Source organism: Nannospalax galili, unplaced genomic scaffold (assembly GCF_000622305.1).
Source record: "Nannospalax galili isolate Female #2095 unplaced genomic scaffold, S.galili_v1.0 scaffold2094, whole genome shotgun sequence".
Lineage (NCBI taxonomy): Eukaryota > Metazoa > Chordata > Mammalia > Rodentia > Spalacidae > Nannospalax > Nannospalax galili.
In genome coordinates, this window is record NW_008335359.1 from 384,096 (window position 1) to 398,542 (window position 14,447).

Genomic DNA, 14,447 nt, shown 5'->3' on the forward strand with positions numbered 1-14,447 from the left:
ACGCCTGGGTCAAGGTTACTGGGCCTAAAGTTCTCCTCTATGTCATCCTGTCCCCGCCCAGAATGACATGAAGGGTCAATAAGACAGGTCTATGCCAAGAGAAGCCCAGAGACTGAGTAGCTCAAACTCTAGCAAATATTGCCCACTAAAACTTGTATTTAGCTGGGTCTGGTGGCATACCTCTAATCCCAGCACTTGGGAGGCGGAGGCAGGCAGATCTCTATGAGTTAGAGACCAACCTGATCTACATAGGGAGTTCTAGGCTAGTTGTAGCTACAGCTGTGGCTAACCCTATCTCAAAAATCCCCAAATTTGTATTTAACTAATTAACTTTTTATTTATTTATTTATTTATTTATTTATTTATTTATTTATTTATTTTTGTCTCTTTGAGACAAGGTCTCCCTGTAGCCGCAGCTGGTCTAGAACTCACTGTGTAGACCAGATCTTATTATATTTTATTTGTTTTGATATTTTATATTTATTTATTTATTTTTATTTTGTGTTTTGCCTGTATGTATGTAAGCACACCTATTTTCCGAAAAGCTCATGGAGACCAGAAGAGGGTGTCAGATCCCCTGGAATTGGTGTTACAGACATTGTTGATCACCATTTGGGTTCTGGGAACATAACACTGGTTAACTGGAAGAGCAGTCACTGTTCTTAACCATGGAACCATCTCTCTAGACCTTTGCTTTGATATTTAAAAAACATTTTATTGGGCTTTGAAGCTCCTTTGGTGAGACTCCCTAACACCCTGCCATATTATCTCTTAGACTTCCCTGGGTCACAGGGATCCTCCCCTTCTCCAGATTTGCAGTTTGGAGCGTTCTCCCTGATACCTTCTTGCAGCCAGCCCCATCTGAGCTCTGTTTTCCCAAGTTCTATGAACTCCCACCCTAACCTACTGTCCAACCTGCACCTGTAGCAACTCCATCTCAACCTGCTGATCCAGAACCCTGTGACATCAATCTTGAAATTGCAACTCAGAAGTTGCACCTCTCTCGCTGTTCCACAGTTCACATTTACTCTGCTTAGTTAGTTAGACCCTCCTATGCTGTCCCTATCCCTGCCTTGGGCTTAAGGCCCTTCCTGATCCTCCTGCCTGAGAGCTCTGGACTAGTCTGAGAGAAACTGGTCATAGTCTAGAATTGGGCCTAGGCCCTTTTGCCCTGCTTGAGAGTTCTTAATTAATCAGCCTGGAACCAAATAATATGAAATTTTTTTAAAAAAAGGAATAGAATATGCAGGAATATGGGACACCAGGAAAAGACCAAATCTATGCATCATAGACATAAAGGAAGAAGGAGACCCTTGGGTCAATGGCATTGACCAAATCTGCAACAGGATTATAGAAGCAAACTTCCCTAAATTAAGGAAAGACACAGAACACCAATTATAGATCACTAGAACAGAAACTCCCAAAGGCATCTCTTAGTAAAAACACTAAATGTACAGAACAAAGAGAGGGTACTGAAAGCTGTAAGAGGAAAACAAATAGTTACACATATAAAGTCCATCAGAATTACATCTGACTTTTCAATGCAAACTATAAAAGCTAGAAAACCCTGGAGCAAAGTATTTCAAGTTCTAATGACCACAGATGCCAACCCAGAATGCTTTACCCAGCAAAACTATTTATCATAGTTGAAGGAGAAAGAATAATCTTCCATGATACAAATGAACCAAAAGAATTCGTGTACACCAAACCAGCCCTACAGAGAATACACAAGGAATTTCAAAGGACTGAAGAAAGAAATGATCATACTCAAGAGGTTACAGAAAGAAAACAAGTGAAGGTATAAAGTACAGGAACACAAAATAAGACTAAGAACACAAACAGAAAATAAAATGACAGTAACCAATATACAACTTTCAACAATAACTCTAAATATCAATGGCCTCAACTTCCCAATCAAAAGACACAGACTAATTGAATGTATTAAGAAACAAAATCCATCTATTTGTTGTCTACAAGAAACTCATCTTAGCTCCAATGATATTCACATTAGGTGAAAGAATGGCAAAAAATATTCCAAGCAAATGTCACTAAGTAACAAGCATGAGTTTCTATTCTATCATCTGATAAAAATAGACTTCAAGTTGAAATTCTACCCAAACGCCAAAGAATACACATTCTACTCAGCAGCTTATGAAAATTTCTCTAAAATAAACCACATACTGATACAAAAAAAGAAGAAATAATTCCATGTATTCTATCAAACCACAATGCAATAAAGCTTAAAATAAACAGCAAAGCCAGCATGGTGGCACATTCCTTTAAACCCAAAGCTCAGGAGGCAGAGGCAGGTGTGTTGAAGAGGTTGGCGGAAAGAATGTAAGACCTGGAGGAAGGGGTGGAGTGTTACCTGGAAGTTTCCTCCAACCACTATGCTGGCAAGTTATAGTCACACCTCCTTCCCATGCTCATCAAGGAGTCAAGGGGGGAGTCAGTTAACCCTTCTACACAATCAGTCGACCTTAGCTGCATGTGGTGGAGGGGTTAAGGATATATAAGCCGAGAACACCATGAGGCACCTCTCTCACCATTTTGTGTGACTGTCAGGAAGTCACAGGATCTATATCCGGGTGTGGACTCTCCAGTACAGCCATAAATGAGGTGTGTGTGGGGGACGCCCACTCCTCTGTAAATAAACCCCCACCCTACACTCTGTTAGCAAGCCCGACAAACTAGTTAGGATTAAAAAAAAACAAAACAAAAAACAGAAGAACAGAGCTAATGGAAACCTTTATTATTCCACCAAAGTTGACCCCATGTTGGCAAATCCTTTGGTCTTTGATTTTTTTTTTTTTTTTGGCCTTTTTGAGACAGGATCTCCCTGTGGCCCCAGCTGGGCTGGAGCGTCCTGAGCAGACGGGGCTGGCCTCAAACTCACAGAGATCTTCTGGGCTCTGTCTCCCTTGATTTTTGATTTCTTATCCCTACTTTTCCACCCTTAAACTTCATTTTATATATATATATATGTAACCTGCTTCAAGTTATTTCTGAAAAAATGTGTTAAAAATTGCCCCTCTTTGGAATAATAAAAATATTCTTTAAAAAAACCCAGAAAGACCACAAGTAAATGATAAAACAGTATAACTCAAGAATTTTTATTTATTTATTTATTCAATTGAATTAACTAATTTATTTATTTATTTATTTTTTGTGTCCTGGAACTCACTATGTAGACCAGGCTGGCCTTGAACTCACAGAGATCCTCCTGCCTCTGCCTCCCAAGTGCTGGGACTACAGGTGTGTGCCACCACACCCAGCTGAATTTTTTATTTTTTATTTATTTTTTATCTTTTTGAGGCAAGGTCTCCCTATAGCCCCAGTTGGCCTAGAGCCCACTATGTAGACCAGGCTGGCCTCACAGAGATCCACCTGCTTCTGCCTCCTAAGTGCTGTGATTAAAAGTGTGTGCCACCATACCCGACTAAGAGCTGGTTCTTTGGAAAAGATAAACAAATGCTGGGCTTGGTGGCACATGCCTTTAATCCCAGCACTAGGGACACAGAGGCAGGGATCTCTGTGAGTTCGAGGGCAGCCTGGTTTACATAGCAAGTGCCAGGCTAGCTGGGGCCACAGGGAGACCTTGTCTCAAAAAGACCAAAAAAGAAAAGAAAAGATAAACAAAATAGACTCTTATCCCAGTTACCCAAGAGAAAGAAAAAAATCCAAATTAACAAAATCAGAGATGAAAGGGGAAACATTAAAACAGACACCAAAAAGATCCAGAACATTCTGTATGAGGGAATAATTAAAAAACTTATACTCTATTAAATTAGAAAATCTAAAAGAAATGGATGAATTTCTAAATTCAATGGACCCACCAAAGTTAAACCAAGAAGTGATCAACAGTTTAAACAGACCCATAACAAATAAGGAAATCAAATCAGCACTACAAAGTATTCCCACTAAAAAAATCCCAGGCCCAGATGGATTTACAACAGAATTTTACCAGATCATCAGAGAATATCTATAACCAATGCTACTTAAATTATTCGAAAAACACCGAAACTGAGGAAGAACCCCCAAAATCCTTCTATGAAGCCAGTATTACTCTAATACCCAAACCAGGTAAAGACAAAACAAACAAACAAAAAAACTAAAGACCCATATTCCCTAATGAACATAGATGCAAAAATTCTCAACAAAATCCCCCCAAACAGCATATAGACCCACATAAAACAGATCATCTACCATAATCAAGTTGACTTTATTCCAGAGATGTAGGGATGATTCAATAAATGTAAGTCAAGAGATGTAATAAATCATGTAAATGAACTTAAAGACAAAATCAAAATGAACTTAAGACAAAAATCATAATATCTTCTCAATAGATGCAGAAAAGGCCTTTGATAAAAATCCAACATTCATTTATGATAAAAGTCTTAGAGGAAATTGGACTGGCAGAAACATACCTGACATAATTAAAACTGTATATAACAAACTCACAGCCAGTATCATTCTAAATGGAGAAAAACTGGCAGCATTCCCATTGAAACCAGGAACCAGACAAGGCTATCCACTAGTCCCATTCCCTTTCAGTATAATGCTTGAAACTCTTACTAGGAGCAATAAAACAAGAGAAGGAAATCAAAGGCGTACTAATTAGAAAATAAGTCAAATTATCCCTATTTGAAGATGACATTATACATAAAGTGAGAGATTGCAAAAATTCCACCAGAAAACTTCTAGAAATGATCAACACTTTCAGCAAAGTGGCAGGATACAAAATCAATTTACAAAAGTTAGCAGCCTTTCTAAATACCAGTAACAAGCAATTAGAGAAAATGTTTATAATGTTAAGGTTCAGATAGCCCCACCCCCCTCACCAACAGGATCCCAAGGACTTCTCATGCTCCTGAGAAAAGGGAAGCATTCCCATTGAAATCAGGAACCAGACAAGGATGTCCACTATCTCCACTTCTCTTTAACATAGTGCTTGACACTCTTGCAAGAGCAATAAGACAAGAGCAGGAAATTAAAGGAGTAATAATTGGAAAAGAAGAGATCAAATTATCCCTTTTTGCAGATGATATGAAATTATACCTAAGAGAAGCCAAAAATTTCACCCCAAAGCTCCTAGAAATTATTAACACGTTCAGTAAAGTGGCAGGTTACAAAATTAATCTAAAAAATTCTGTAGCCTTTGTATATACCAATAACAATCAATCACCTATTTGTCATATGGCTACTTTTTATCTGTCACATAATGGCCTCAAAAACAGAAAATACCTAGGAATGAATCTAACCAAGGACATTAAAATCTTTATGATGAAAATTTTAAATCTTTGAAGAAAGCAATTGAGGAAGATTCAAGGATAAGGAACGACCTCCTGTGCTCATTGATTGGTCGAATTAATATTGTGGAACTGCCTATTTGTCATATGGCTACTTTTTATCTGTCACATAATGGCCTCAAAAACAGAAAATACCTAGGAATGAATCTAACCAAGGACATTAAAATCTTTATGATGAAAATTTTAAATCTTTGAAGAAAGCAATTGAGGAAGATTCAAGGATAAGGAACGACCTCCTGTGCTCATTGATTGGTCGAATTAATATTGTGGAACTGTCCATCCTACCAAAAAACAATTTATAGATTTAATTCAATCCCAATCTAAATCCTTATGACATTCTTCACAGAGATAGAAAAAAAATCCTAAAATTCATATGGAATCACAAAGACCCTGGATAGCCAAAGCAATCCTGAGCATAAATAGCAATACTGGAGGGATTACCAAACTATGTTATAGATCTCAAACTATATCACAGAGCTATAGTTATAAAAGAGCATGGTATTGGCACAAAACCAGACATGTAGAGCAATGGAACAAAATATCAAGACCCAAACATGAGTACATGTGATTTCAGTCAGCTTCAGTCACCTGATATTTGATGAAGGTGCCAAGAACACACACAAATGGAGCTGGCAAAACTAGATCTCCATGTGCAGAAGAATGAAATTATACCCATATCTATCACTCTTCACAGAAGTCAACTCCAAATAGATCAAAGACCTCAATTTGAAACCTGAAATGCTGAAACTGTTAGAAGAAAACAGGCAGTGCTCTACATGATATAGGTTCAGGAAAGAACTTTTGAATTAGACATCAGTTGCTCAGGAATTGAAGTTAACAATTGACAAGTGGGATCTCATTAAACTAAAAAGCTTCTCTACAGCGAAGAAAACAACAAATTGAGTGAAGAGGAAGCTCACAGAGTGGGAGAAAGGCTTCACCAGCTACACATCTGACAGAGGATTTATATACAGAATACCCAAAGAACTAAAAACAAAACAAAACAGGACAAAAAAAAGCAAGAAAACAAATTAAAAAATGGGCTATGGATCTGAACAGAGAGTTCTTAAAAGAAGAAATAAAATTGGCTAAGAAACATCTGAAAAAAGTATTCAACATCTTTAATAATTAGGGAAATGCAAATCGAAACTACCTCATCTTACCCCAGTCAGATCAAGAGAACAAACCACGCCGAATGCTGGTGATGATGCAGAGAAAGAGGAACCCTAACACTGCTGACAGGATTGCAAACTGGTGCAACTACTGTGGAAATCAGTATGAAGAACTCTTAAAAACCAAGAATAACTCTACCATGTGATTTGGTTATAGCAGTCCTTGGCATATATCCAAAAAACTCATCCTACTGCAGAGATACTTGCACAATTGTATTTGTTGCTGTGTTTTGCACAATACCTAGGAAATAGAAAGAACCTAAATGCCCCTCAGCTGATGAATGGATAACGAAAATGTGACACATTTATACAATGGAGTTCTCAGTGATAACAATGAAATCATGAAATTTGCAGGTAAATGGATGGAACTAGAAATTGCTATACTAGCTGAAGTAACAGACTCAGAAAAGCAAGTGACATATGCTCTCTCTCATTTGTGAATCTTTGCTTCAAATTCTTAGATGTGAATATATATCCTGATATAACCACAGGAACCAGGAAAATGGAAAGGAACCATGGGGGTAGATGGGAAGAGGAAACCAGAGAGAAGGGGATAGCAGGAAACATGTGTTATCAAGGGGGAAATGGGGAAAAGGGGACACTTTAACTGGAGAAGGTGGAGGAAGGGTTATACAGGGAGAGATAGAGATGATATAATAAAAGCTTAGGTGGTATAAAAAAACATACAATTATATATATATATATATATATATATATATATATATAATGCATGTATATAGGTGAAGGCTATAAAAAAATACACAGTGCCAGATAGGAGAAAACCTCCCTTTCAGTTGTTGGTCAAGGTAGTTCAAGAGACTCCCAGAATAACATAGGCTATTGTCACAGCCCTCGATTGCCTCCCAGAACTTGAAGGTAAGACCCTAGTACTGAAGACAGGATATACTTTGGACACTTGGAGCAATGGATCTGGAACTGAACTAGCAGCCTCCTCCCTGAAGACTAGTTCTCATAGTGTCAGAGGATACTGTTCAAGCTGCTAGAAAATCAAGCAATAGTCCAGCCTAGCTGTAAGCCTAATAACCACAACAATGACCATCTGAATTGCAGATAGCTATCTCTATTGGTGCAGTAGTGGAACTTTTTTTTTAAATTGAGTTTTTATAATTTCACACAATAGTTCTTAATCAAATTTAAAACCCTCTGCCCTCATCCATGCCTCCCCCATCCCCCCACTAGCCCTCATGTATTCATGCATACATATTAAGCCCTATTCATTCAAGTATTTGTACCCAAATGTCCTTCAGTGTAAATTCATTCACTGGAGTCTAGTCAGCCTATCTAGTAACTCATACTCTCCCTCACCCAGCAGCAATGAGTCTCCAACAGTTCTCAGTCTATTGCCCACCCACCACCTACTTCTCTCCTCCCCTTTGGGCCTTTGTTTAATAGAGTTAACATGGGTCCTTTGCACGATGCTACCATTGCCACAAGTTCACATGTGCAAGCTTCCAGTGGCCTGGAAGCCTCTGCTTCCCTGTGTTTATGAACCAGCCCTGGCTCTTACAATCTTTCTTCCCCCTCTTCTGCAATGGTCCCTAAGCCATGGGTGGGTGAGGTTACACATGGGAGTCCTATCCTATACTCTACAGTCTCTTATTCTTTAAAAACTTGGCCAGTTATGGCCTTCTGTGTGCATCGCTGGCATCTCTCAGACATATGTTCTCTGTGTCTGACCAGATGTGCAATTCTACAGTAGCCTCCACATTTTGCAAAAAGAAGCTTATTTGATGAGTGGGGTATGGTATGCATGTCTATAAACATAAGGATCATATTTAGCATATGGTAAGAAATTTAATTTGTCTAGAGATATGAAAGAGATAGGGTTTTCTCCAGGATCTATGACCTCTCCTACCATGTGTATTTGGCTGAGTTTATAGTGCCACCCATGAGTTCCTTCCCACTGAGAGGGTTTAAGTCCAATTTGATTGCTGCCGATTACCCCCCAGATAACAGTGCCACTGCTGCACCAATAGAGGTAGTTTGCCATGCTGGTTGTTATAGTTATTAGGTTTTAGGGCTGGGTTGGACCATTGATTATTTTTCTCCCTTGGCAGTTTGCATGTTATCATCTAGTATCATGATAGCCAAACTTCAGTTAGAAGACTTCCAGGTCAGTTTCTGCTCCATTGTTTCAAGTCCTGTATCCTAAGTATGTCCTGCCTTCAACAGTACTAGTTCTGGGAGATAGACAAGAGGTTTGGCAGTAGCCTGTGTTATTCTGTGCATCTCCTGGACCACCTTCACCAGTCACTCAAAGGGAAGTCTCTTCTGTCTGGTACTGTGTTCCTTGCCAAGCAGCAAGGTATACATATGCAATAATGTTCAGACACTGTATGTGTATTTCTCACATTGCTTTTCCCTCTAGGTTTCCTATCCCCCCAAGATTCATTCGTCTCTACTTTTTTCTCCCATCTGGCTTCCCTCCTTCCTCCCTAGTCATAGTGCCCCCCATTATTCCCACTGTCCCCCCAATACCACCCACCTCCCACCATCCTCTCTCTCCTGATGTCCCTCCTGCCCCCACACCATGGCCTCTTGCATGTCCCTCCCTCCTCTCCTCCCTGCTGAATACTCCCACTTTCCCCACTTCCACCCTGGTAACGTCTGTTCCCTTCTACCTCCTTTCAGGTTCTTTCTTGTCCTTTACCTCCATGTATTCTTTCCTTTTTCCTGGCTCCCGGTGTTACATCAGAATTTATATACTCACATATAAGGAATTGATGCTACAATCCATAAATGAGGGCGAACATAGGTTCCTTGCTTTTCCATGTTTGTGTTACTTCCTTTAGTATAACACTCTCTAGTACCATCCATTTACCAGAGTCTTGGCTAAGCAGGTCTGTCTCCCTGATCCAGGGGCTGGGAAGTTGGTGGTGGGGAGACTGCCTGAGGAGGGACTTAGGGATCTATGGTAGGATGTTTAGGTAGTCTGGATTAGGAAGCTAGTCCAGGGATCTGAGGTGAAGCAGTAGTGCTACTTTTATCTTGGGGGCAACAGCTATCTAATTAGACTTGCTCAATGGTAGGGAACTCATATGTGGTACAGTCAAATACACATGGCTGGAGAGGTCATAGATCCTAGACACAAACATAATTTCTTACTTTATGCTAAATATGTACCCTTATATTTATAGACAAGTATACGTGTCACTACTCATCAAAGAAACTTCTTTTTGCAACAGATGGAGACTATCATAGAGTTCCACAACTTGTCAAGTGCAGAGAATAAATGTTGGTGAGATGCCCAGCCCTAAGTGACACATCTAGAATGCAACCTCCACACCTAAGGCTCAAGGAACACAGCAGAACAGGAAACAGAGAGAATATTAATGCATCTCTCAACTCTCACTAGCAAAGTTTCCTCATGAAACAGATGCTGGTTAACACTGAAAGCCACAGATTTCCAAAATGTAGAGACTAAGAGACTGCAGTGTACATGCCCTCGATTAAAACTCCTATATTAAACTTCCGTCACCCAGGGCTCAGGGACCATTCTGGAAGAGACAGTGGAAAGACTATAAGAACCAGGGTTGGTGGTTGGCCACCAGGAAAAAGGATTTTCCAGGCAGCTGGGAACTTGCTCATATGAACTTAACAGCAGTGGTGACAGCATGCACAAGACCCGTGCAAACTCAAACCAGATAAAAACCCAGCATAGAAGTGGGGAAAGGTTAAGAAAACCCAACCTTCCCTGAGGAATTATTGACAACTGATCACTGGTGCATGAGGGACAGTTGATCTTCTTTGAAGTGATGCTCATTAAAGGAGTGACTCTAGATAGTTCGACCAGCCTCCAGTGGATTGACTCACACTCAGAGACATTTAAGGACACAAAGTTGACTTGACAGGCCTTAAAATATATGACAGAATAAATGAAATCTGGTGGGGGATATGGAAGGGTGCAGATAGAGGTGGGGGTCTAAATATTATCAAGATGTATGAAATGTACAAAAATTCAATAATTAAAAAGCTTTTATTATTTTTATTTTAGTTCATGTATATGAGTGTATTGTATGTATGTGTGTATTGTGTGTGTGTATGTAAGTGCCCACAGAGGTCAGAAGATGGCATCAGATCCCCTGGAACTGAAGTTATGGACAGTGGTTAGCTGCCATGTGGGTGTTGTGAACTAAACCCAGGTCCTTAAGAGCAGTCAGTACTCTTAACCACTGAGCCATCTCTCCAGCTCTCAAAAAAATTTTTTTTTTAAAAAGAATTATCCACAGCCAACAATAATATAATAAAACTAGTCTGATAATGAGCAAAGTATAAATAAAATAAGGGCATTAGGTGTTCTTAACTGTTGAGCCATCTCTCTAACCCTGATTTGGTATTTCTTGAGACAGGGTCTCATGTAGCCCAGGCTGGCCTTGAACTCCTGGTTCTCCTGCCTCTACCTCCTCAAAGTGCTGGGATTACAGGTGTACACTATTACACTGGTATCCTTTTACATCTTATTTTAAGAAAGGGTATTTGCTATGCAGCCCAGACTTCCCTCAAACTCAGAATCCTCCTGCCTCAGCCTCCCCATAGTTGTGCATTACTATACCCAGATTAAAGTCTACTCCTTCTTGAGAGAGATGAATTGAGGCCAGTCCAGCAAGCACTGTCTAGTCTCTAATGGCTGTGTAACTGCTGCCTGCCACCAGATGGGCCTCTCAGTTGCCTGTAAGACAGGCTTTGCTGGGAGGCTAGGTGTAGTTTGGTTTCTGTCACTGTGACAAAATATCTGAAATAATCATTAATCATTTTTTCTTTCCCTTCCTTCCTTCCTTCCTTCCTTCCTTCCTTCCTTCCTTCCTTCCTTCCTTCCTTCCTTCCTTCCTTTCTTTCTTTTCTTTCTCTCTTTATTTTTTCAATGAGGTCTTACTATGCAGCCCCAGCTGATCTGGAACTCACAGAGATAAGGCTGCCTCTGGCTCAGCATGGATTAAAGATGTATACCACCATGCCCATGAAGATAATCATATCCTTCGGCTTACAATTTTTGGAAGTTTCAATCCTTAGTCCATTGGCCTGATTGCTCTGGGCCTGTGAGGAAAGAGGAGGAAGCTGCTCACCTCAAGGAAGCTGAGATATAGAAAGAGAGACAGGATGTGTGTGTGGGTCCCAGTCATCCTTCAAAAGCATGCCCAGTGACTGACTGACTTCCTCCCACTGGCTCACACCTCTTAAAGGTTTCATCACCTCTCAATAGCATGGCAGGATGGGGATCCAACCTTCAACACATGGGCCATCAGGAACCTTTTGAACCCCAATTCTAGCAACCTGAGAGAGGAAGCCTGTGGGTGGTGTCATTCCTGGCTCCTATGCCACCAGCACCCTACACTCACACACAGGATGCTGGAGGAGAAAGGGGGCTGGGAGCTGTCTTCTTTTTTATTTTTTGAGGCAGGCTCTCACTGCAGACCTGACTGTCTTGGAACTCATTATGCTGACCAGGCTGGCCTGGAACTTACATAGATTTGCCTGCCTCTGCCTCCCGAATGCTAGAATTAAAAGTATGCACCATTAGGTGCCTTGCCACAACGGGAGGAAGATCATCCCACACTTACCACCCCCTCCAAGGCTCAGGGACTTTTGTGGAAGAGGTTGGTGGAAAGAATGTAAGAGCCAGAGGAAGGGGTGGAGTGTTAAATGGAAGTGTCCTTTATTTACTATGCTGGCAAGCTACAGTCACACCTTCCCACTCTCATCAAGGAGCTGAGGACGAGTCAGTTATCCCTTCCACCCAATCAGTCGACCTTAGCTACATGTTGGGGGAGGGGCAAAGGAGGTATAAGCCAAGAACATGAAGAGGCACCTTTCTCACCATTTTGTGCTGTTGGGAGGACACAGGATCTGGATTTGAGTGTGGACTTTACTGCGCAGCCATAAATGTGGGGCCACCACTCTCTGTCAATAAGCCCCTACCCTATGCTCTGTTACAGAAAGTAATAATAAAAAAATATTTTTAAAAAGTATGCACCATCACTCCTGGCTTTTTCTAAGTGTGTGTGTGTGTGTGTGTGTGTGTGTGTGTGTGTGTGCATGTGCGCTCATGCACTTGCATGTGTGTATGTACATGTGCCATGGTGCCTGTGTGGCAATCAAAGGACAGCTTGTGGAAGTCAGTTCTCTCCTTCTGTCACATGGGCCATGGATCATGAAGCTTGGTGGTAATGCCTCTACTCACTGAGCCATCTTGTTAGCCCTGCTTCTTTTAAAGAATCTGTGTGTGTGTGTGTGTGTGTGTGTGTGTGTGTGTGTGGTACTTGCATGTTTGTGAATGTGTTTGCACACATTCACACCCAAACCAGCCCTAGGTCTTTTCAAAAGACCCACTAGATTGAAGACTTCAAGTGACACAGGTCCTGGGCAAGCTGGGGAAGTCTAGACTGACCCAGACCTGGAATTCCCCAGGGAGCCACCCCAGGGCCATTTGTGCATGCTAGGCAAGCATTTTACCAACGGAGTCACATCTCTGGTTCTAGGTGTCCTGTTTCTAGGGACCTGGGATAATTCAGGAAAAAGTCAGGCACTCAGAAAGCAGGTTGCTGAGGCATGGAACTAATGGGTTCTTCTGCTGCTCAGGAGTCTAAAACAATATACTCTTTCAAGTCCATGTTTCTAAGGACTTGGGAATGGAGGGTTTTGCCTGCTAAAATATGTTGACTGTGGTCTGGTGAGATTCTCAGTGGTTTAAGGTACTTGCTGCCAAATGTGACAACATAAGTTTAATCCCCAGGACCCACATGGTGCAAGGAGAGACCCGACTCTTGAAAGTTCTCCTTTGACATGAGCACTGTAGCATGTGCCTCCCCCTAAATAAATTGATACCTAAATAACTGACTCTAGATTCAATCTCCAGCACATAAATAAATAAATGTAATTTGAAGACTCTAATCTTCCTGTTCAGTCTCCCAAGTGCTGGGATTATAGGCTTTTTGTCTCTTTTTAATTTTTAAAATTTAGTTATAAGGTTTCTCTATGTAATATAGGCCAGCTTCAAACTAGTGATCTTCCTGCCTCTGTTTCCCTAAAAAGTTTTAGGTTCATGGCAAAACTGAGCAGCAAGTATAGAGTTCCTTTAAGTCCCTGACCCTGCACATGGTCAGAGTCTCCTGGTGTCAACATCCTACATCTGGGTGACAGTAGTGACAATCGATGAGTTCGCATTGTTACATCATGTACCCAAAGTCCATAGTCTACATTAGTGTGTCTGCCTGGTGTTACTATTTGCTGTGCTGGTGCTGGAACCGAGAGCCTCATACATGCTAGGCAAGTGTTCTTCCCTCCCTCCGTCCGTCCGTCCGTCCGTCCGTCCCTCCCTCCCTCCCTCTTTCCTTGGTTTCTTGAGATTGGGTCTTTCTATGTAGCACTGGCTGGCCTGATACTAGATATATACCCCTGACTTGCCTGAAACTAATGGCAATCTTCCTGCAGAAGCCTTTTGAGAGCATCACCATGTCTAGCATTCTCTCTCTCTCCTTCCTCCTCCTCCTCTCCTCTCCTCCCCTCCTCTCCCCTCCCTTCTCCTCTCTCCCCTGTCCTCCCTCCCTCCCTAGAGGTACTAGAGAGTGAACCCAGGGTCTTGCACATACTAAGCAAGTGCTTTATCACTGGGCTATATTCTCAGCCCTTTTATTAAAAAATTTTTATTTTGTAAGCTGGGCACGGTGGTGCTCACCTTTAATCCCAGCACTTGGAAGGCAGAGGCAGGTGAATCTCTGTAAGTTTGAGGCCAGCCTGGTCTATATAATGAGTTCCAGGCCAGTTGGGGTTATAGGGAGACCTTGTCTCAAAAAGAAAAGTTTTTTTTTTTTTTGTAGCTTCAGACTGGCTAAGATCAAGAGAACAAATTATACCAAACGCTGGAGAAGATGTGGAGAAAGGGGAATGCTCATTCACTGCTGGTGGGATTGCGAACTTGTGCAACCACTCGTGCAGTGTGGAGAACTCT

General features: G+C 41.2%; 1 protein-coding gene across 1 annotated transcript in view; it reads left to right on the plus strand.

The window, feature by feature from the left end:
• Nucleotides 1-13,743: 13,743 nt before the first annotated feature.
• LOC103731636 (cytochrome P450 4F22) overlaps nt 13,744-14,447 on the plus strand; it is a 51,972-nt gene continuing 51,268 nt past the window's right edge. The window contains exon 1 of the mRNA XM_029562028.1: nt 13,744-13,765. Within this exon, the coding sequence (XP_029417888.1) occupies nt 13,759-13,765 (7 nt within the window). The 5' untranslated portion in view covers nt 13,744-13,758. The remainder of the gene's footprint in view (nt 13,766-14,447) is intronic.